The 19,495-nt window shown below is 51.5% G+C and overlaps 1 protein-coding gene across 5 annotated transcripts in view; it reads right to left on the bottom strand.

Moving 5' to 3' along the window:
• Window positions 1-2,761: 2,761 nt before the first annotated feature.
• COL5A3 (collagen type V alpha 3 chain) overlaps window positions 2,762-19,495 on the bottom strand; it is a 36,021-nt gene continuing 19,287 nt past the window's right edge. For all 5 annotated transcript variants that reach the window (XM_016153434.2, XM_016153435.2, XM_016153437.2 and 2 more), the window contains 36 exons: window positions 18,940-18,993; window positions 18,066-18,110; window positions 17,772-17,825; window positions 17,603-17,647; window positions 17,175-17,228; window positions 17,022-17,075; window positions 16,884-16,937; window positions 16,650-16,757; window positions 16,386-16,475; window positions 16,050-16,103; window positions 15,095-15,202; window positions 14,875-14,982; window positions 14,743-14,796; window positions 14,133-14,186; window positions 13,373-13,480; window positions 13,243-13,296; window positions 12,993-13,046; window positions 12,822-12,875; window positions 12,636-12,689; window positions 12,015-12,122; window positions 11,281-11,334; window positions 11,042-11,095; window positions 10,695-10,748; window positions 10,452-10,505; window positions 10,147-10,254; window positions 9,947-10,000; window positions 9,431-9,484; window positions 9,174-9,281; window positions 8,848-8,901; window positions 8,731-8,766; window positions 8,253-8,306; window positions 7,400-7,616; window positions 7,205-7,317; window positions 5,639-5,707; window positions 3,814-4,053; window positions 2,762-3,728 (listed from right to left, as the gene is read on the bottom strand). In XM_016153434.2, the coding sequence (XP_016008920.2) occupies window positions 3,582-3,728; window positions 3,814-4,053; window positions 5,639-5,707; window positions 7,205-7,317; window positions 7,400-7,616; window positions 8,253-8,306; window positions 8,731-8,766; window positions 8,848-8,901; window positions 9,174-9,281; window positions 9,431-9,484; window positions 9,947-10,000; window positions 10,147-10,254; window positions 10,452-10,505; window positions 10,695-10,748; window positions 11,042-11,095; window positions 11,281-11,334; window positions 12,015-12,122; window positions 12,636-12,689; window positions 12,822-12,875; window positions 12,993-13,046; window positions 13,243-13,296; window positions 13,373-13,480; window positions 14,133-14,186; window positions 14,743-14,796; window positions 14,875-14,982; window positions 15,095-15,202; window positions 16,050-16,103; window positions 16,386-16,475; window positions 16,650-16,757; window positions 16,884-16,937; window positions 17,022-17,075; window positions 17,175-17,228; window positions 17,603-17,647; window positions 17,772-17,825; window positions 18,066-18,110; window positions 18,940-18,993 (2,838 nt within the window). In that variant the 3' untranslated portion in view covers window positions 2,762-3,581. The remainder of the gene's footprint in view (window positions 3,729-3,813; window positions 4,054-5,638; window positions 5,708-7,204; window positions 7,318-7,399; window positions 7,617-8,252; window positions 8,307-8,730; window positions 8,767-8,847; window positions 8,902-9,173; window positions 9,282-9,430; window positions 9,485-9,946; window positions 10,001-10,146; window positions 10,255-10,451; window positions 10,506-10,694; window positions 10,749-11,041; window positions 11,096-11,280; window positions 11,335-12,014; window positions 12,123-12,635; window positions 12,690-12,821; window positions 12,876-12,992; window positions 13,047-13,242; window positions 13,297-13,372; window positions 13,481-14,132; window positions 14,187-14,742; window positions 14,797-14,874; window positions 14,983-15,094; window positions 15,203-16,049; window positions 16,104-16,385; window positions 16,476-16,649; window positions 16,758-16,883; window positions 16,938-17,021; window positions 17,076-17,174; window positions 17,229-17,602; window positions 17,648-17,771; window positions 17,826-18,065; window positions 18,111-18,939; window positions 18,994-19,495) is intronic.

Here is a 19,495-nt window from a genome sequence, read left to right as displayed (position 1 = left end):
TTTAACTTGTTGATTTTCCTACAATGAGACACACTTACATGCCGACCTTCAGTAAAAGTCAGATTCATTCACTATATTAGTCAGGATAATTAATAATAGCTGCTGTAACAAGCAACCCTTAAAATTCTCAAGAGTTTAAGAGAATTGAGTTATATCTTGGTTATATGATGGAGGTCTCCTTGGTAGCGTTTCTCCTAGCAGTAACTTGGGGAATAAGGTCCTTTTCTAGTTCTGTAATTGATACCGCCATCTTACACATGTGATCTCCAAGGTCACCATGGACTGTGGAGAAGGATCACAGAGGACTATGTGGGAAGTTTAATGGCTACTCACATCCCATTCTCATGGCCCCAACCTAAACTGCAAGGGGAGCTGGGAAACATGTTCTCAATTAGATGTGCCCAGAAAGAGGAAAACAACACACAGCCCTGGTGTTACCATATGCATTCTTGAGTTAAAGATGTTTGGGAGAAGAACTAAAAGGAACGCAGGCCCAGCTCTACATTTGGGTTGCCAGAAGAAAACACAGGATTTAAAAAATCAGCAAAAGCAACAAATCAGTAGAAGAGGTGACCAAGAGCAATACCATCCCCTCAAGAGCCTTCCTTGGTATTTGAAGATTTCTGAGTTCTTCACTGTGTGTGGTGGAATACTTTCTAAAGACCCCATATGACTTCTTCCCTCCCATTCTTCAGGTCTCTGATCAAATGTCACCACCTCAGCAAAGCATCTACTTACTAATCACCCTATTTCAAACCCCCAAATCCATCATTCTTTATCCATGTAACTTGTTTAATTTTCTTTCACAATAATCACTACTACCTGAAATCATATTTAGGTGCCATTATCATCTCCTCAGGAGTAAGATTCTGAGGGCAGACACATCTCTCTTCTATCTCCAGCATCTAGAACAGTGCCTGGCACTGAGTAATCTCACTCAATAGAATGAAAGAAATGAATAAGTCAATGAAAAAGTGAAGCAACTTCTTGGCACCAACATTCTTCATGGAGTTAAGACCCTTAGTAATGTTTATTGAATAAGGGAAACCAAGACAAGTATTCAGATGATGTTAGTTAGGGGAGCTGGTGGCAGTAGTAGTAGGGTAAGTTCTAGGTTTGGGGGAAGCATTTACCTCAACCCACAAGCTCTACTCACCCAACCCCACCTGACCCAACTCAACTCACACACACCCTCTATCACTCCTAACTCACCTCAACAGTGTCAACCAACTGACGACTGGGTAAACAAAATGTGGTCTATATGACAATAAAAGGAATGAAGTATCAATGCATGTTGCAATATGAACCTAGAAACTATTATGCTAAATGAAAGAATCCAGACACAAAGGGCTACATATTGTATAAAATGTCCAGAAGAGGCAATCTATAGAGACAGAAAGATTAATGGTTGCCTATTGCTGAGAGGTTTGGAGGAATGGATAGTGGTTGTTAAAGGATATGAGGGTTTTTCTGAGGTGAGGAAATGTTCTAAAATTGGTTGTGGTGATGGTAGCACAAGTCCGTGAATGTACTAAAAACCATTTAATTGTATATTTTAAATGGGTGCATTATATGGTATGTGAATTATATCTCAGTAACTCTGTTTAAAGAAAAACACCTCAACCCAACAGGCAACCCCCAATTCAAGCTACCTCAAACCCAATTCTCATCCTAACTGATCCAATCATTTTTTGGGGGAAGTAAGGATTCTTTTTATATTTTTAAAATTATTTATTTATTTATTCATTTATTTATTGTGACATTGGTTAATGAAATCCAATATGTTTCAGCTGTATTAGCTGATCCAATCTTAACTTACCAAACTGTCAATTCTCACCCCTATTCATAGCAACCACTACTTACCTCTACTTAATTCATCTTATGTCTCAAATCAACACTAATTCAATTCAACTCAACATCCAACCCTAAACCTTTACCTCAATCTAACCTCCAACTCAACAGATCCCATCATTAATTCACAACCCCAAACTCCATTCACTTCAAACCTACCTCCAGTTCAATGTATCTTCAACTCATTTTCAGTGAAACTCATCCAAACTCTAACACTCAACCCTCAACTCACTTCAAGGCTTCACTCCTAACTCAATTCTCTTCACCCCAATTCATCCCCCAATTTGTCACTGAGACTTTTGACAGCTAGTCGTCTCCTCTCAAACTAAAACCAATCCATGTCATCTCTTGCTACATCCCCTGAACTCAGTTGGTGGCTAATCAAGATCGACATGGAGATCTGGCTGTTTCTCTTTCTTTTTTTCCTTCCTTCTCTTCCTCCCTCTTTTCCTTTTTTTAAAGTTTGATGTCTTCCTAATGGTTCACAATTTTTCCAGCTTTACTGAGATATAATAGACATATATATAAAACATATGTAAGTTCAAGTGTCCAATGTGTTGATTTGATCCACTTATCTATTGCAAAATTAGCTAACACCTGTATCACATAATGTAATTATCAATGTGTGTGTGTGTGTGTGTGTGTGTGTGTGTGTGTGTGATGTGTGTGGTAAGAACAGGTAAGATCTACTCTCTTAGAGATCTATTTTTAGCTATTCCTCTAGGGGCCTGAGTTAATAAACAGGTCCGTCACCCCTAGCGAGTCCCCTTATAATTGAGTTCCCCCGCCCTCTTAAAGCCATCTAAGAGACACAATTAATTAAGACAGGTGGTGGCAGATACCTCAGGTGAGACAAGAGCAGGCCCTAAGAAAGATACAGCTACCACCAAATGAAGGACACAGTCAGGGACACAGTTTACTGGTTTATTCTCAGACTTGAGATGCCAATTATGCCCTATGGCTTGGAGGATGGGGGAGGATCATGCTAGAATCTCTCTCATCATGTCCCAGTCTTCCCTAAGGAGGAAGCAGATTAAATATACAACAGAGGGGATTTTCCCTTTTAATACAGACCCAGGTATAAATAGGGGAGCACCATTAGGATCCTGATTTACCCCCTACATCTTGGTCCCCAAACCATCTGGCATGGCGAGGTGCATTTGGGGAGATACCAGGGGGCCGGTATTCAGAGCTGGGCTGAGGCAGCAAAAGGAGCACTCAGCTCAGTTCAGGGAAGTCCCGGTTCCCTCTGTAGTCTGACTTCTGTTCCTTCACTCCGAACCCACCTAAAATAGGAATGAGCGAAGGGGTCCCAGCCTGGGATCAGGAGATGTCCAGTGCTTAACTATTGGGAAGGGTAGCACCAAAGGGTGTTGGAGGCACTGACTGAGGAGGGAAAGAGGGCATGGGTGGCATTCATCATCTGAGTTAGAAGTTCATTGCAAGGGAGATAAAGGGTGGGAGTTGGAAGTTGAGTGGGCATGGAGGGGAGAAAGAGCCAGACTACAGTTATTCCAGCAGGGCTGTGGTGGGGGAGGCTGGATGCTTGGGCCAGAAAAGTCCAGCCCCAGCCCCCTGGAATGGAGAAGGAATATTAGTTTGACCATGATGATCAGACTCTCCCCTGGCTCCACAGTCACAGGAGATGATAAATATGGTGGCTTCAAAGCCTCAGCACCAAATGTGCCCTTTCTGGGGCTCTGTCATTGTCCCTCCCACCTCCGAGACTCTCAGCTGCTAAAGCACACAGGGCCCAGTTCAAACCCAAACTTCTGGTTCATCTGGCCAAAGTCAGTGGCCGCCACATCCAACAGGGGCAGAAACCCTATTTGGGAAGAGCTGAACTCCAAGAGGGTCTTCGCCTGTCCCTTCCGGAGCTGACAACAGGAAGACACAGATGGTGAGTTGGGCAGTCGAGGCCTCCCCTCCCAGCTCCAGTCAGCCCCTGCCCCATGTCCTTACCTGGCAGCCATCATAGGGAACGGTGACAGTGGCTGCTGCTGTCTGGTTGAAGGACAGCTCCTCCCCATTGGCCCCAAGGAAACGAAGGGAGCGGCCATAGTCGCCTGCCGCTTCGTCTAGCCAGGCGGCTGAGTTCTGGCAGGAGTAGGTGAAGCTCTGGCGGGCTGTGGCGCTCAGCAACTTCAGGAAGGTCAGCTGGACCACACTCACCAGGGACCCGTCAGCATCCACGTAGGAGAACTGAGGGTGGGACAAAGCAGAAGGGGAGGGTGCCTCATTCACCCAGCCATCCACCGTTTTCTTGTGAGCCACGGGCACGTGTGGCTACTGAACACTTCAAGTGTGGCCAACAGGACTGAGAACCTTTTTTTAAACTTGGTTTCATTTTAGTTTTGTATTTAATTTTTTAATTTAACTTTTTTACTTTCATTCATAACTCATAACTTAGCTTCCATCTAGTTATCAGAATACTTTGCTTTGGAACCAATTGAGTATGCAAATCTACTTTTCCAGCTGCAGGTTTTATAAAATCTAAGTATAGATCAAGTATTTCCAATGAAATTTAGCATCCAGATTACCATGTCCTGTAAGTGTAAAATATATACAAGACTCTGAAGAATTTGTGTGAAAAAGAATGTAAAATGCCTCTATAATCTTTACATTGACATGCCAAAATTTTGGATATATTGGGCTAATAAAATATATTATTAACACATCACTGGCTTGAGATAACGTACTTGATCATGCATCCTTTTGGCTTCCTTCTCTTCTGTCTTATTTCCACATTCCCCACCTGATGTTCTCTGGGATCACCTCCCAGATAAACTACTTGCAACTGAATCTTTGCCTCAGGGTCTGTTTGGGGGGACTCCAAATCAAGATGCCTCCTCACATTATATTATAGCTTTATTTGTTTCTTCGGTCTATCTGTTTCCTTGGTTAGATTCCCAGTAGAATATTAATGTCATGAAGTCAGGAACTGTGTTTAATTTGCTGCTATATACATATATGTTACATAAATCAGTCCTGAACTGAATCCAAGACACTTCCGCCCCTTAAACCTGCTCTTCTCATTTACGTGTCTCAGAATGTCACCAAACACCAGTACCCCAAGCCAGGAACCTGGGTATCGTCCCCGTCTCCTCCCTTTTCTCAGTCTCATCAATTACTAGGTCCTATTTCTTTGTCCTCTTTGATATTGTTCTAAGTCACACTGTCTTCTCCATCTCCGTATCACCAACTCCAGCCTGGACCACCTCCTCACTCTTCTTGATCAACACATCTGTCTGTTTCTGGTCTCCCAGCCCCCAGTCTCACCACTACCACCACCAGCCTCAGAGGCATTTTTCTAACTCAGAGATTTGATTTGGGTCCCTCCCTCACTTAAACACATTCCATGGTTCCCTACTGCTCACAGGTCTTCAAGAGGAGATGGGCCTAGCCCTCACCTATCTCCCTAGCCTCTTCTCCAACCACATTTCCCCTCACACTCTCTAAAGTAGAGCAAGTGGCTTTTTCTTCTTTAAATTCACCAGACCCTCTGTTGACTCTGGACCTTTGCACATGCTGTTCCCTCTGCCTGCAACACTTTTCCTTGTCCTCCCAAACTTGCTAATCCATCTCATTCTTTAGGCCTCAGCTGAGCTTCCCCCATCACGCATTGGATGTTGCCCCATTCACTCTCCCTTCCACAACCTGCAATCACCAGGAAGGCAGAGGCAAGTCTGTCCTGTTCCTCTCATCCCTGAGACCTCCTCTCCCAACTCCCCATACTGGTTCCCATAACTTTTCACACCATCCACCACTTCAGCCTTTGGCAACTCACCTTCTTCCCTCGACGGAATGTGCTGTACCAGCTTCCGGGCTTCTCCCTGGACCAGGAGGCCAGTTTCACCTGAGGGAGGAAGGGAGGATCAATGGAAGATGCCCTGAGTGTCCACTGTGTCCTTTTCACATTTACCTCCCCACACAGAAGGCTACAGACTGAATATCCGGGATTCTCAGGCTGTTGGCTGTTGTCTGGCCATGGGAGTGGGCTTGGCGGGTGCACAGAGAAGGCCCAAGGGGAGGGGCCCCACCATCTGAGATGGCCTTCAACCAATAACTGACAGGAGTTAGTGGATAAATGTCCCCAGCTCCCTCTCCCCCGGTAAGACAACTTCTAGGTGCTCGCTCCACACTGTCCTCTGGAAGTCCTCCACAGAACCAAGCCTTGGGTGCCCAATGGCGACATTTTAACGACATTGACTGCCTCCCCCAACCCCTCTCACAACCCCCTCTCCCTTCCTGGTGCCTCCTGGGATCACCTAAATCAATGACTTGCCCTCAGATCCTTGTCTCAGGGTCTGTGTCTGGGGAACCCAAACCTAGAATGTTCCTCACTCCTCCCCAGCTTCTCTCGGAGCAGGAGACAGGTGAGCTGGTGTGAGATCAGCAACTATTCAGAGATCAAGTGCTGCACTCCAGCCCCTGTATGTGGGGGGTCTGAGCATCCACTAAACTAGCACTCTGATGAGTCAAAAATATTGATACCTTAGGAAAACATGACTGCAAGCTTGCAGGCCCTGGGCTGGCTGCATGTTTTACCTGCAGTAGCAGTATTAGCGCACAGTCAGTGCTTAATTGGTGTTTCCTGACAGGTGCACTGGTACCACAAATGCACAGCCACCTTATGGGGCTGATACCCGCCCCATTCTACAGGTGAAAACTCTGAGGCAGCAGACAAAAATTCCAATCCAGGTGGTCCAGAGCTGGTGCGCTCACCCACTGCCCTCTGCTGCAAAGCCTGGTGCTTGGTGTAAGGGGCTGTTAGGCTCAGGGCTTCCTGATGGAGAGCCCCAGGATTTCTGGAGTATCAGGTGATCCTGCCTGCCGGCCCAAAGCCTGGAGGGCAGTGATCCCGCAGGCCTACAGCTTAGCAGATCAGGAGGCAATGGAGTCATTTGGTTAAGGCTTGGGACTCTGGAGCCAGACTGCCACAGGTAATCTTGTCACTTCTCTGCGCCTCAGTTTCTCTATCTGGGGGAAGATGACAGAACTGCCGCATCAGATGATTACGGCTCAGTAAGTTAATGCATCTCAGTGCTTAGAACAGGTGTTGCACACGTAAGCACATTTAAAGGTTCTCTACCATTCGAAATTTCTTTACTAGCTTTTCTTGTTTGTATTCCTCATTGGTGAACTGCATGAAAGCAGAGATTTTTTTTGTTTAGATTCTCTGCTGTAGCCCCAGCACTTGGCATACAGTAGGTGCTCAATAAATGTTGGTTGAAGGAAGGATAAAGTCCTGGACACAGCCTGGTACGGCCTTTCCTGGGGGGTGGGAGAATGGGACAGTGTCCAGAGCTCTGTTCCTCCGTCCACCAACTTCCGCACCCCCAGCGGCACTCACGGTCTCAAACTTCTTGTCAGGGTAGAGGCAGGTCTCTCCTCCGGCTGTGAAGTTGCAGAAAACCCTGAGGGCGTCCCGCGGGCAGCCCTGGTTGGGGTCAATCCAATATTCCCCTGCCGCAGAGTCATGGGGGCAGGTGATCAGGGACGCAACTCCACAGCTCCCCCGCCCGCCGAGGGAGCAGCCGGATCTCACCATCCGGCAGGTCCGGGTGGTTGCGGTGTAGTTCGCTGCACACGAGGCCAGGGCGCTGGGCAGTGCCGGGAGGGCGCCGCAGCTGCTCCAGCTCGAAGCTCAACGATGTGAGAGAGGCCAGTACCTCCTCCAGGCCGCCCTCCGGGGCCTCCAGAATCCCCGGGCCCAGTACCGAGCGCCGGCGCCGGCGTAGCCCATGTAGCTCCGCAGAGGGACCCTGAGCAGAGGTGGGGTTGGAGAACAGAGACCATGGAGGAAGAGACAGAGAGACAGGCAGAGATGAGAGACATGGGAGGCAAAGAGACAGGGGTGGGAAGATGAGAAAGGCAAGGAAGAGACACAAACAAGGTCAGGGACAGGGGAAAACAGACAGAGACACACACAAGAAGGAGAGAGACAGAAAGACTCGAAGATAGGAAGACATAGGAATAGAAAGACAATTAAAGAGAGAGAATTACAGGGTCAGGCAAAGAAAATGAGAGAGGAGAGAAACAGACAGACAGACACAGAGACACAGAGACACAGAGGCACAGAGATGGAGACAGAGACAGAGGCAGCAACCAGGAAAAGAGAACAGACAATAGAATAGTGGAACAAGTATTTGAGAGAGACAGAGAAAGGCCAGGAAAGACGGAAGAGATGGAGAGAGACAGAGAGGGAGAGAGAGGGTGAGGGAGATGCAGTGGAGACAAAGCTCCGTCAGCACCCCCATGGGTGTCCCCCTAACCCCCACCCTCACACACACACAGCCCAGATTCCCTTTTGGCTTTCAAGGACCCTCCCTCCCCACCTGCATCTCCTGAACATCTGGTTATTGGCCCTGGGGATCCAACCTAGTCCCTGGGGAACTTACTGGAGGACCTGGGGGGCCTGGAGGTCCAGTGTCTCCACGGGGGCCGAGGGATCCCTGTAGGGAGAAGTCACTTGGGGGTGAACTCTGTCTATGGAGACCCCTTCCTGCCAACACATGCACACATGCACACACATACAGAGCCCTGGGGGAGAGACATGCAATTTCCTGCACCAAGCATAAAGTACATTTCCTTCCACATTTTAACATCTCTGAAATCAACATCTTAACATCTTTGGCAAGTCACAGTTTACTTGCAGAATTGTTTTCTTTCATAGCAATTTATAAAATAATGGTGCATCTTACAATGGATGGCATCTTAGATTTGATGAAGTACAATGGTAAGTGTTGAATAAAATCTGTTGAATATGTGATTGATGACTAAATGAATGAATGAATGCAAATATGTTAAGGGTTCTGGTACAGTGGAAGAGAGTGGGGAGCTGAAATGTGGGAGCCCAGGGGAGCAGGGAGTACTCACCGGGGACCCCTTTGAGCCCTTCAGTCCCAGAGGGCCCTGTGGTATAGAGACAGAGAGAGCTAGAGTCCACCTTGGCCCACCACAGTGACCCCCATCCGATAGAGCCCTCCTACTCACCGCCACGCCTGGGGACCCTGGGTGGCCCAGAGAGCCAATGGGACCAGGGGGACCCTGGAGAAAAGAGATCAGGGTCATCATTGATGAGGTTCATCCATATGGTCCAAACAAATCTCCAGCCCCTTCAAGACCCCAAACCTCCAGACATAGACTCCAACCTGCAAGTCCCCAGACAGAGTGCCCATTTCCCCAGACACCACCCCTGTCATTCCAGACCCAGGCTTCCCTAACCCCACCCCCAGTCTCCAAACACGCCCATCTCTGCCTCACCACCCACCCCCTCCTTTGAACATATTCTTCCCACTTGCGGCAAGACACACACTCACAGGTTCTCCCTTGGGGCCAGGAGGGCCCTGCACGCCTGGCAAGCCCTGATCCCCTTTCTCACCAGCCTCCCCAGGGGGGCCAATGAGGCCGATCAATCCAATGTGGCCCTAGAGGACAAAAGAGGTATGTGTCGGGAAAACAAGGAGGGCTGCTGGGAGGTTTTCTCCTAGAGCTTGGGGGTAAGGAGTTTGGGAGCAGAGGAGACTCCAATATCCAAGCCCTCTTGGCCAGGGAGGAAAATAATGGAAGGAAATACCTTTTCCCCCTTGAGGCCAGCATCTCCCTTCAGCCCTGGAAGGCCAGAGGGCCCCTGAAAAGAGAGGCTGCAACAGTCAGTGAGTCTCAGACAGAAAATATCAAGGTCCACGTGGGTGATCGAGGGGTCACCCAGATTTCAAAGGGGATTACCAGGAATGTGATCATGAAGACTGTCAGGAGAGAGAGGGAATGACAAAGGACAATGAAGGGGTTGGTTAGAGAATGGGTCAAGATCTGACCCATTGGGTAGTCAGTGTAGACTATCAAGATCGATGGTCAGTTGGCTTATCATGATAGAGGGTCACTATGGTTAAACAATCAAGATGGAGGGTAGCATATACCATCAAGATGAGTGGCCAGAATAGACGGCTAGTATACATGATCAAGGTGGACCATCAGACAGACAGTCAGCAAGGTGTCAGCCTGACCATCAGCGCCCATAGTCACTAGACAGCCACTGGGTGCCCAGTGTGGTTCTTAGTGCCAGGACCTCAGGGAAAAGGAAGTCTCTTACCAGGGGGCCAGGAGGGCCCATCTGTCCAGGAGGTCCCAGGAGGCCTGGTTCACCCTGGGATGAAACAAAACATGAGGGGATTGTACCCCACCAGAATCCAGTGTGGATGTCCCTACCCCCCACCAGGGTTAGCCCCTCCGCCTTGTGGTGAGACACTCTAAGGCAAGGGCCTGACCCGTCCCTGCTCCTGCCCCACTCACCGCAGGGCCGGGGACCCCTCGAAGACCCTCAGGCCCAACATGCCCAGGAGGCCCTCGTGCCCCCACTGGGCCTGTCCTCCCTGGGGGCCCATCAGGACCTGGCTCCCCCTAAAATGGATAGAGGCAAGGGAAGAGGCAGAAAAGGTCAGGGGGTACCTGCCTCCTGACCCCCTAGCCAAGAGCCATCAGGGACGGGGAGGGAATTGACGCATCTCTGGTGGTCACAGGCCTCCTCCCCATTTTGATGACTCAACTGTTGGCTGAAGGGTCAGAGCAGGGACCCCTCCCTGGGCCGGGGCACTCACCTTGGCACCTTTTTCCCCTTCTCTGCCTTCCCGACCCATGTGGCCGGAAGGACCCTGAGTAGGGAGAGATAGTTAGAGGGAGCCTGTAGGGGTGATGGGTGCCTGTGGGGGTGAAAGGGGAGCCTATGAGGGTGAATGAGGCTTGTGGGAGTGAGTGAGGGCCTGTGGGGGTGATTGGGGGCCTGTGGGGGTGAGCGGGACAAAGCTTGAGCAAGGACAGCCAGGAGGCAGGTCATCACTCACCCTCTTGCCAGGGGGCCCAGGGGGCCCAGGTTCCCCAGAAGCACCAGGCGGACCCTGTGGAGATTATAACAGCACCAGGACAGAATTAACTAAGGTTGGTTGAGCGTGACAGTTTCAGGACGCCTTTGAACCAAAGACTGCCTCCCCTGAAAATTGCCCCCGCACCGGACATCTCCCACCGCCCCGCTCATGCTTCTCACGTTCATGGGAGGCCCCAGAGAGGCAAAGCAGGCACACCTACACGGGCCCTGGGTACCTCATTAAGCCACTTTTCTGGCCCACCAATTCACCCACTCACCAGCCCCAACCCCCTCTCCCAGAAGCACATCCTCTACTTCCCCACTCACCGGTCCCCCAACATCACCAGGGGCTCCTTTCTCCCCTGAGGGACCATCTAGACCCTGTGGGGAGGGGTGGACAGAGTTGGGAGAGGTCATGAGGTCACATGGAAATTTGGGGGTGAAGCTTAAAGGATAATGAGGGTTATTTGCTCCCACAACCTTGACCAGGTCTACGAGGGGTAGGAAGCTGGGAACGGAATCAGGGCACATGCTGGGTTTGGTGGAGGAAGGAGGTTTATACCCACCAAAACTCCAGGATCTCCAGGGGGTCCTAGATCTCCTGGGAGCCCCATGGGGCCCTGAAACAGAACGATGAATAATCACAACTCAGAATTTTTGAGCATTCATTAATTCATTTAACAAATGAATGATATCCAGGCACAGTTCTGGTCACTGAGGATACGTGATGAACAAAACTCAAAGTCTCTACCCTGGTAGAGAGAACATCTAGTGTTTAATGCCTGCAGGCACTAAGCTAAGAACATTACACACATCATCTCACTCATCCTCCTGGCAGCCTCCCAGACTCACAGATAGGACTGACCCTCAGAGAGCGACACAGCAGGTGGTGGGGTGGAGAGATCCAAATCAAGGCCCCACAGACTCTGGAGCTCCTCATTGCACCTCCTCAACCCCAAGCCCCATCGCTCTGATAGGAAGGGCTCAACCTCCACTTGATGGCAAATCCCACATCAGCAGCATTCCCCACCTTGGCCTTCCCGTCATTGTTAGAGTGATCCCATGTGGAAGCAGGTTTTATGCCCTACAATGATGTGTAACCACTGTATGTTCATGTTGATCGACTCATTCAATCAATCAATCAATCAATCAATCAACTATTCATTCATTCAGCCATGTTCTGGGTTATTCACAGAATCAGCACACCGGAAGACAGGACCCCCTGCTGGAAGCTGGAGAGCAGGTTTGAGTGGCATGAGTGCCCCTCCTTACCTCTGCCTCTGCCTTCCCCAGGACTCACCACGTTCCCTTTGGCTCCATCTTCTCCAGGAGGGCCCTTCTTGCCTGGGGGTCCAGCAGCCCCAGATGAGCCAGTGTCTCCCTTTTCACCAATTTCCCCCTTGGGCCCCTTTGTAGAAAGAGAGGTCAGAAGTCAGAAGAGCCTGGAGTCTCCAGGAGTCAAGGTTAGCATGGCTAGATTTAGGAATCTGGGTAATCTGGGACTTTCCTGGGATCAGGGGCCAGGGTAGGCTAGATTGCCCAAGGGTTAGAAGTCAAAGGGTATAGGGCTTATAGGATCAGGGATCGGGATGGTCATGGGCAAGGTTGTCCTAGTCCATGTGGCACCCTGGAGTGAATTTTAAAAGGGACCCCTGTGGGCAGCTCATCCCAAGCCAAGGTTCACGTTGGATCTGAGCCCCATTACTCCCTTGGTCTCACACTCTTGTGCAGTGGACAACCTGGAGAACTATGTAGCAGCCCTGACACCTTATAAGGTTCTGTCATCAAGATAGCCCAGGAAGCACATAGATTCTGGGTCAGTGGGCGACCTAGGACTGCTCGGAGGTCCTGGTGGCCTGAGGTGCCAAAGAGTCAGGGGTTCCCTGGGATGGGTGCAGGGGCACAGGACACAGTTACTCACAGGGATGCCTGGGGATCCTGAGGGTCCTGGGTCTCCAGCCTCCCCTGGTTCGCCCTGCAGGAGGCAAAGCGAGGGTAAGAAGCGGTCCCATCCTGTCAGACAAGGAGAAGCTCCCCAGAACAGCCACCCCCGATTGGGACTTGTGCAACCCGCACCCCACACAGTCCCCTGCCCTCCTTCTCTCACCTTCTCACCCACAGCACCTGGCTGACCGACTCCTCCAGGCAGCCCTGGAGGGCCCTGGAGAGACAGCAAGGGGTAGAATGGGGACTATGGGATCCCATCCTCCCCTTCTCGGGAAATGGATTCCCCACCTCTGAAGCATCCTGGGTGACCCCCCACCACCAGAGTCCTCACCTCTGATCCGCTGGGGCCATGGGGACCTCGAGGACCTGGAGCTCCATGGGGGCCCTATGGGACAGTTAGAATGGCATCCAGTGACCCCGTGCCCCCCAAAGGCTCCAGTAACCACAAACATCACCCTTGATGCTGGTGACCCACATGATCCTTAAAATAACAATGTGCCCTGTGACACCCCCCCATCAATCTTATGGGCACCCCCACCCTGTCACTCCCCTCCTCCCACTGTGCCCCTCATTGTCCATACCATGGACCCCACATCTCCAACTTCCCCCTTTTCTCCAGGAGGGCCTGGCAGTCCCTGTGGAACAAAGAAGCAAGATTGGGGCACAGGGTGGGGGAAACCAGAGGTCATACCCCCAAACTCAGACACCCACCTGCAGGCCAGGGGGGCCAATCACCCCCAAGAAGCCTCTCACTCCATCATCACCTTTCTGCCCAAAGAGGCCCGGGGGTCCCCGGCGTCCCTGAGCCCCATCTGCTCCCTGGGAGAAAGAATAGGGTAGGGCATAGTTAGAGTCCAGGCCAATGGTTAGGAGTAGGCTCAGGGTCAAAGCCAGGTTTGAGGTTAATAGTTTGAGTCAGGGTTGAGATTAAGTTTGGGGAGAGTCAGGGTTGGGTCTGGCGTTGGGAGTATGGGTTAAGAGTCAGAGTTTGGGAATGAAGCCAAGGGTTCTGTCAAAGTTTTGAGATGGGCGTTGGGTGATGAATCAGGTTCAGGTTGAGGTCAAGGTCATGAGTAGTGTTAGATGGGGTCAAGAAGGAATTTAGGATTGAGTTTGATGTTGGGGCCAAGGTCAGAGTTTGAGCTTAGGTTCGGGGTCAGCATTGGAGGGTGGATCAAGGCTAGGGTTAAGGGTAGGACTGGGCCAGGGTTTGGCAAATGTGAAATTTGAAGATAAGATCTGAGTTGGAATTGAGATTAAGGTCATGAATGGGGTTATGATTAGGGCTGAATTGGGGTTCAGGGTTGGGGCTGAAGTTGGGATTGAGTCAGATTCTGGGATGAGTTCATACTAGGTGTCAGCGTGGAGGAGTAATCAGGGTAGAATTGAGTTCAAGCCTGAGGCCAGGTGTAGGACACTGTCCCTTCCCATCAGGGATCCAGGGGTTGGTCACAAACCCCGGAGCACCTACCGGGGAGCCTGGGTGTCCCACAGGGCCCCGTATTCCTGTTGGTCCAGGCGGGCCCTGGGGAGGAAATAAGGTGAAAAACCCCTCAAGTTCAAGATCGGGGGATGGATGGCACCAGACACGTCAATCACTGCCCCCTGTTCACTCCCACACCTGCATGCACAACCCCCAACCCTGTCTTCCTAGCCACCAGTTGATGGGATCAGACAGAGACATCTGTCCTAAGCTTGGCCCATCAGGATTTTTCTCCAGACATCCCGTAAGCACCCTGGACTGAGCTAGCTCGCTGATGCCCAGAGCTGTGGCCGAAGTTCCAAAGAGAAGCTTGGGATGCAATTCCTCAGAGCCATGCAGAGTCACAGCCAGAGAGAATGATGTGCCACCAAGGGAAGGGAGAGTAGAGTAACCACCTCACCACCCTCCCCATTGTTCTGGGGCCCTAGCGACTCTGTCTGTTGGCCCCTTCATTCCAGGTAGCTTGAGCGGCTTCTGTTACTCGCAGGTGTCAAGATGGGACTCAGGAAGGTAGAAAGCTCCATGACCTCCCCTCTCCTCCTCCACCTCCTTCTCTCCTCCCTGAGGACCACCCCCTTACTGGGCTCCCCCCACTCACCGCATCTCCCTTATCGCCCTTGCTCCCCTTGTGACCAGGGGCTCCCACTTCCCCCTGCAGAGGAAACAGGATGAGGAAGGACCTGGGCTCCCCACACCCAGAATTCCCCAGCCCCTCTCCATGAGCTCTCACCTTGTCCCCTTCCTCGCCAGAAGGTCCTACAGCTCCCGGGGACCCTGGAGGCCCCAGGGGTCCTGGGATCCCATCTTGGCCAGTGGGACCAGAGGAGCCACGTTCACCCTGATGGGGGAGTGGAAGCGGGTCCATCAGGGGCCAGGGCAGGAGTGGAGCCTGATATGTAGAGGGTAGGGTCCTGATGACGCCTGAGAAGTGGGATGGGCAGAGTACTTACCGGGGCCCCCTTCTCACCCGCAGGGCCCACAGGGCCTTGGCCTCCACTTTGGCCAGGAAGCCCAATGCTTCCTGCTGGGCCCAGAGGACCACGCTCCCCAGGGGAGCCCTAAAAACAGGGGTGAGGGGTCAGGAAAAAATAGCAATAGTAGTAGTTCTCACATCTGGAGGGTTTTCAAGCCTCCAGGCACTGAGGTTGAGTGATTCCCAGCACGAATCCAATCTTCCCCACACAATAGGCAGAAGATGCTGTGGACACCTGAGTAAGGGCAGTGCCTCCTCTGCCCACAGCCCTCCTGGACAGCCTCCTTACTCCAAGACAAAGAGAAGTCCTCCCGGCAGCCCTCTGGGTCCTGCGTGACCTGCCCGTCACCCCTTCTTGCTCTCGCCTCCTCCCACTCTCACCCTCACTCACTCCCCTCCAGCCACATGAGTCTCCTTGCTGTTTCCTCAGGGCCTTTGCACATGCTGTTCCTTCTGCCTGGAATGCTGTTCCCTGAGACAACCACACAGCTCCTCCCTCACCAACTCAGGTCTCAGTTCAAATGTCACTTTCTCAGGAGCCCTTCCTTGACCAGTCTGTTTCTGCTGCTCTTCCCTGTCCCCACTCTGCTCCTTTGTCTCGAGGTATTCATCACCACTTGTTTCTTGTCTCCCCAACCAGAACGTAAACTCCAAGGAAAAGGTTTTTCTATGTTTGTATGTGACACAGAAGTAAGCATGTGTCAGACAGGTCATCTCACCAAGATATATAACAATTTATGAGAAGAGTTGTGTTACAGATGAAGAAACTGAGGCTCACAGAGTGACATGATTGCCCAGCCAGTGAGTGGCAGAGCTGGATGCAACCCAGGCCTATCTGACTCCCAAACTAGTGACATGACAATGCCCAGCTTCCCAGATACCCCAAGGTCCCTCCACCATGCCCCACACTCAGCCGATGGGGTGGCACTTACATTGGCCCCGACGGAGCCTGGAGGGCCCTTGTCCCCCTTCAAACCAGTAGGTCCCTGAAGGAGGAAATGATTCACAGTCAAGAGATCCCTTTGGGTAACTCCAGGTCCTGTCTTCACCCTGGAGGGCTCACAGTTCCCACCTCCTTCCCGGCACATAGGTTCAAGGGTCAGTCTCCTCCAGCACCCCACCCCCCCGCCCCTGCCACCATTCCTTTACTTTCATGGTAGTCCCCAACGAGGATGCCATTGCCATGTCCCTGCCCTGAGTGCCCCATTTCCTTCTCTGCTTCACTGACCAGCCAGACACACACAGGAGGGGCTCCAAAGGATACTCACGGGTTCCCCAGGGGCTCCTTGGGGGCCTGGGAAGCCCCTGGGTCCGGGTGGCCCTTCCTTCCCAAGGGGTCCCAGTGGCCCCAGCTCCCCCTACAGGAGGTGCAGAGGAGGAAGGTCAGGCTCCAGAGAAGGGACGTCTTCCCCCAATCTGTGAATATGGCCCCCCTCCATGTGGAGCTGGTTCTGAGCCTTCAGCTGGCATGGGAGCAGTTGAGGGACATTTGGGGCCACTCCACCAAGATCTTGCACAGAGAAGTATCTCACCTTGGCCCCCTCTCTGCCTTCTAGGCCTGGAAGACCTTGTTCACCAGGAGGCCCAGGGGGACCTGGAGGCCCCCTCTCACCCAGAGGTCCTGCTTCTCCTGTCTTTCCCTGGAGAGGAAGAAGGCTCATCTTGAATGGAGGTGGTCTGGGGTGGGGGTCTGTCTGAGATCCACTTCCCCCCAAATCTCTTGCAACTGGTACAAAACTGGAGGGACCTGTAGGGTTCATTCTGACCTGAGGACCCACTACACCAACTGGTCCAGGGGGGCCTGTCTGACCTTGAAAGCCCTGGGGAGAAAAATTAAAACGGGGTGTCACATGGGGAGAAGAAATGGAGAGCTTAACAGGGCTATAGGCCAAGGGGCCACTCACCAGTTCTCCTCTCTGTCCAGGGTGCCCAGATCGCCCATCTTTCCCCTGGGGACCCTGTGGGACAAGGTGGGAGTTTAGGCAAAGATAAGGAGCCTCTTCGCTCCCAACTTCTTTCCCATCAGGCCTCCTCCTCAATCAGGCGAGCTCACTTACAGGTGGGCCTTTGGGCCCAGAGAATCCAGGGGGGCCTTGCAGGCCTGGGTGGCCCTGAAATGGAACCAGAAGGCATTTCTCATTCCTCCTGCCTTGCCCCCTGAGCTCCACACAATAACAAGAACTAGCACACATTCAGCACCTTTTCATGCTAGGCACGGGGCCAAGCACTCTGTACTCGGAAGTCATTTCATTAGCCATTGCAGCCCTTGAGTGGGGACTGTGGTTATTCCCATCTTATAAGGGGAAAACTGAGGGCCAGAGAGGTTACATGATTTGTCCAAGGTCATACAACCAGTAAGTGGACACTGTAGGATTTGAACTCATGGCTCTCTGCCTTCAGAGGCTGTGCTCTTTCCACTGTTATAATGTCTCCCTACCTCCTGGGTTTGACTATTACCTAGAAACACACACACACACATACTCACCTTTTCTCCAGGGATCCCAGGGGCCCCATCCTGGCCCACATCCCCCTAGGACAGAGTAAATGAGATTCAGGCCACAGAACAAACTCAACCAGGAGAGACCGGGAAGGGCTTGGTAAGCCTGGCATGGAGGGCCTGCCTAGGGGGCCTGACCACCCACCGAACCCCATACCTTGGGGCCTGGTTGCCCCGTGGCACCTGGTTGCCCCCTTTCTCCACGAGAGCCCTAAATAGAAAAGAAGTAAAGAGTAGAAGTGAGAGGGTAGGGAAGCCTGGGAGGTGAGATCAAGTCCTCTGGGCCCCTCCTTCTGTGACTCCCCTCTTGCTCCACCAGGTACACTGAAATAACCTAAACCCTCTTCCTTGGCCACTCATGACTTCCCTACCATCTTTCTTCTCATAGCCCCTCTTCCAGCCCTGCCCCCTAAAGGCCCTGTGAGGTGGGGGGAGCTCTCCGTGTTCTTACTGGTGGTCCTCGCTCTCCTTCCAGACCCGGCTGCCCTGCCTTCCCCTGGAAAATAAATCAAGTGAAGGGGAAGCAGAAGAGCGTTATGGTGCAAACACATGACACAAACACACAAATATACGCAGTCATAGACCTGGAAAGATGTCTGCCACCATTTATTCACAGGCCTTTCATTTATACACACAACCACACAAAGATCACAGACATCTAATTACATGCATGACTGCACCTATAGGATCCACACATATAAATGTGTTCACCCACATGGACACCTATTTATCAGAGGTGCACAGTATGCACACATGACTGCACGCCATGGCAGCATGCCCTGAGAGATCATGGAGCTCATCATGCAATATGTCCCTTAAACATGTGTACACTCGATATAAACACATGCATGCATGGATTCATCTGAGGATACAGTCCTGATCAACACAATATATATACACTCACGTATATATACACAATGTGCATTTACAGGGCAAAGTAATGCATGCATGTATATACAGTCACTCTGTGGACATAAAAATACACAGACATGGGTATATGATATCCTTTCACACACGTATACCTGTCCCTCACACACATATATGTCCACAGTCACACAGTGTATACATGTCCTATTCACTCAGTTGAAGGCCCACAGGCCGCAGCACACAGATTCCATCTAATTTGCACAGGAGACATACATGCAAACATGTACATGTGCCGTAATGCCAGGCAGGGTCACCTGCATGGGTCCTGCATTGCACATGGGAGATATGTCCTTCCAGGCACAGACACAGGTGCTCAGGGGCCCACCGTCATGCACAGCAGCAAATGCTCCTCCCCCAGGTAAGCCCATCTCTCCCTGCCCCCTCCAATCACAACTCACCCGCTTCCCTTTCTCTCCCAATGGTCCCAGGGGACCGGGAAGGCCAATAGACCCCTGAGTAGAGAGAATGAAAGAGAAGAGATGGGGGTGAGGAATGGCTGGTGGACAACGTCGGCCCCTCACCTCATTCAACCACCCCATCCTTTCAGACCTTTCCAGGCCACAGATTGCAGAGCTTCTTTGGTTCCTCCAGCCCCAACCTCCTCCAAGGCAGTCCTTCGCCCTCCTCTCCCCTACCCTTCCCCCTTGCTCATTCCATTCCAACCTCCTCAACACTACTCAGGGGACATGAGTGCGCTCCTGCCCCAAGGCCTTTGCACTGGCTGCATCCTTTGCCTAAAATGCTCTTCTTTCAGGTCTCCACAGAGTCAGCTACCAGTCAGATGTCATCTCCCAGCTTCCTGACACCACTTCCTCCAAGTCACCTTCTGTCTATCACATCGTTCTACTTTGTTTCCCCCATAATATTTGTATCAAAACAACCTTATTCACTTGCTTACTTAGTCAATGTCTGTTTTCCCCACTAGAATATACTGTTCTTATTCTCCACTGCCTG

This window comes from Rousettus aegyptiacus, unplaced genomic scaffold, assembly GCF_014176215.1.
Source record: "Rousettus aegyptiacus isolate mRouAeg1 unplaced genomic scaffold, mRouAeg1.p scaffold_m13_p_16, whole genome shotgun sequence".
In the NCBI taxonomy this organism is placed as follows: domain Eukaryota; kingdom Metazoa; phylum Chordata; class Mammalia; order Chiroptera; family Pteropodidae; genus Rousettus; species Rousettus aegyptiacus.
This window is presented reverse-complemented; position numbering and strand designations above follow the sequence as displayed.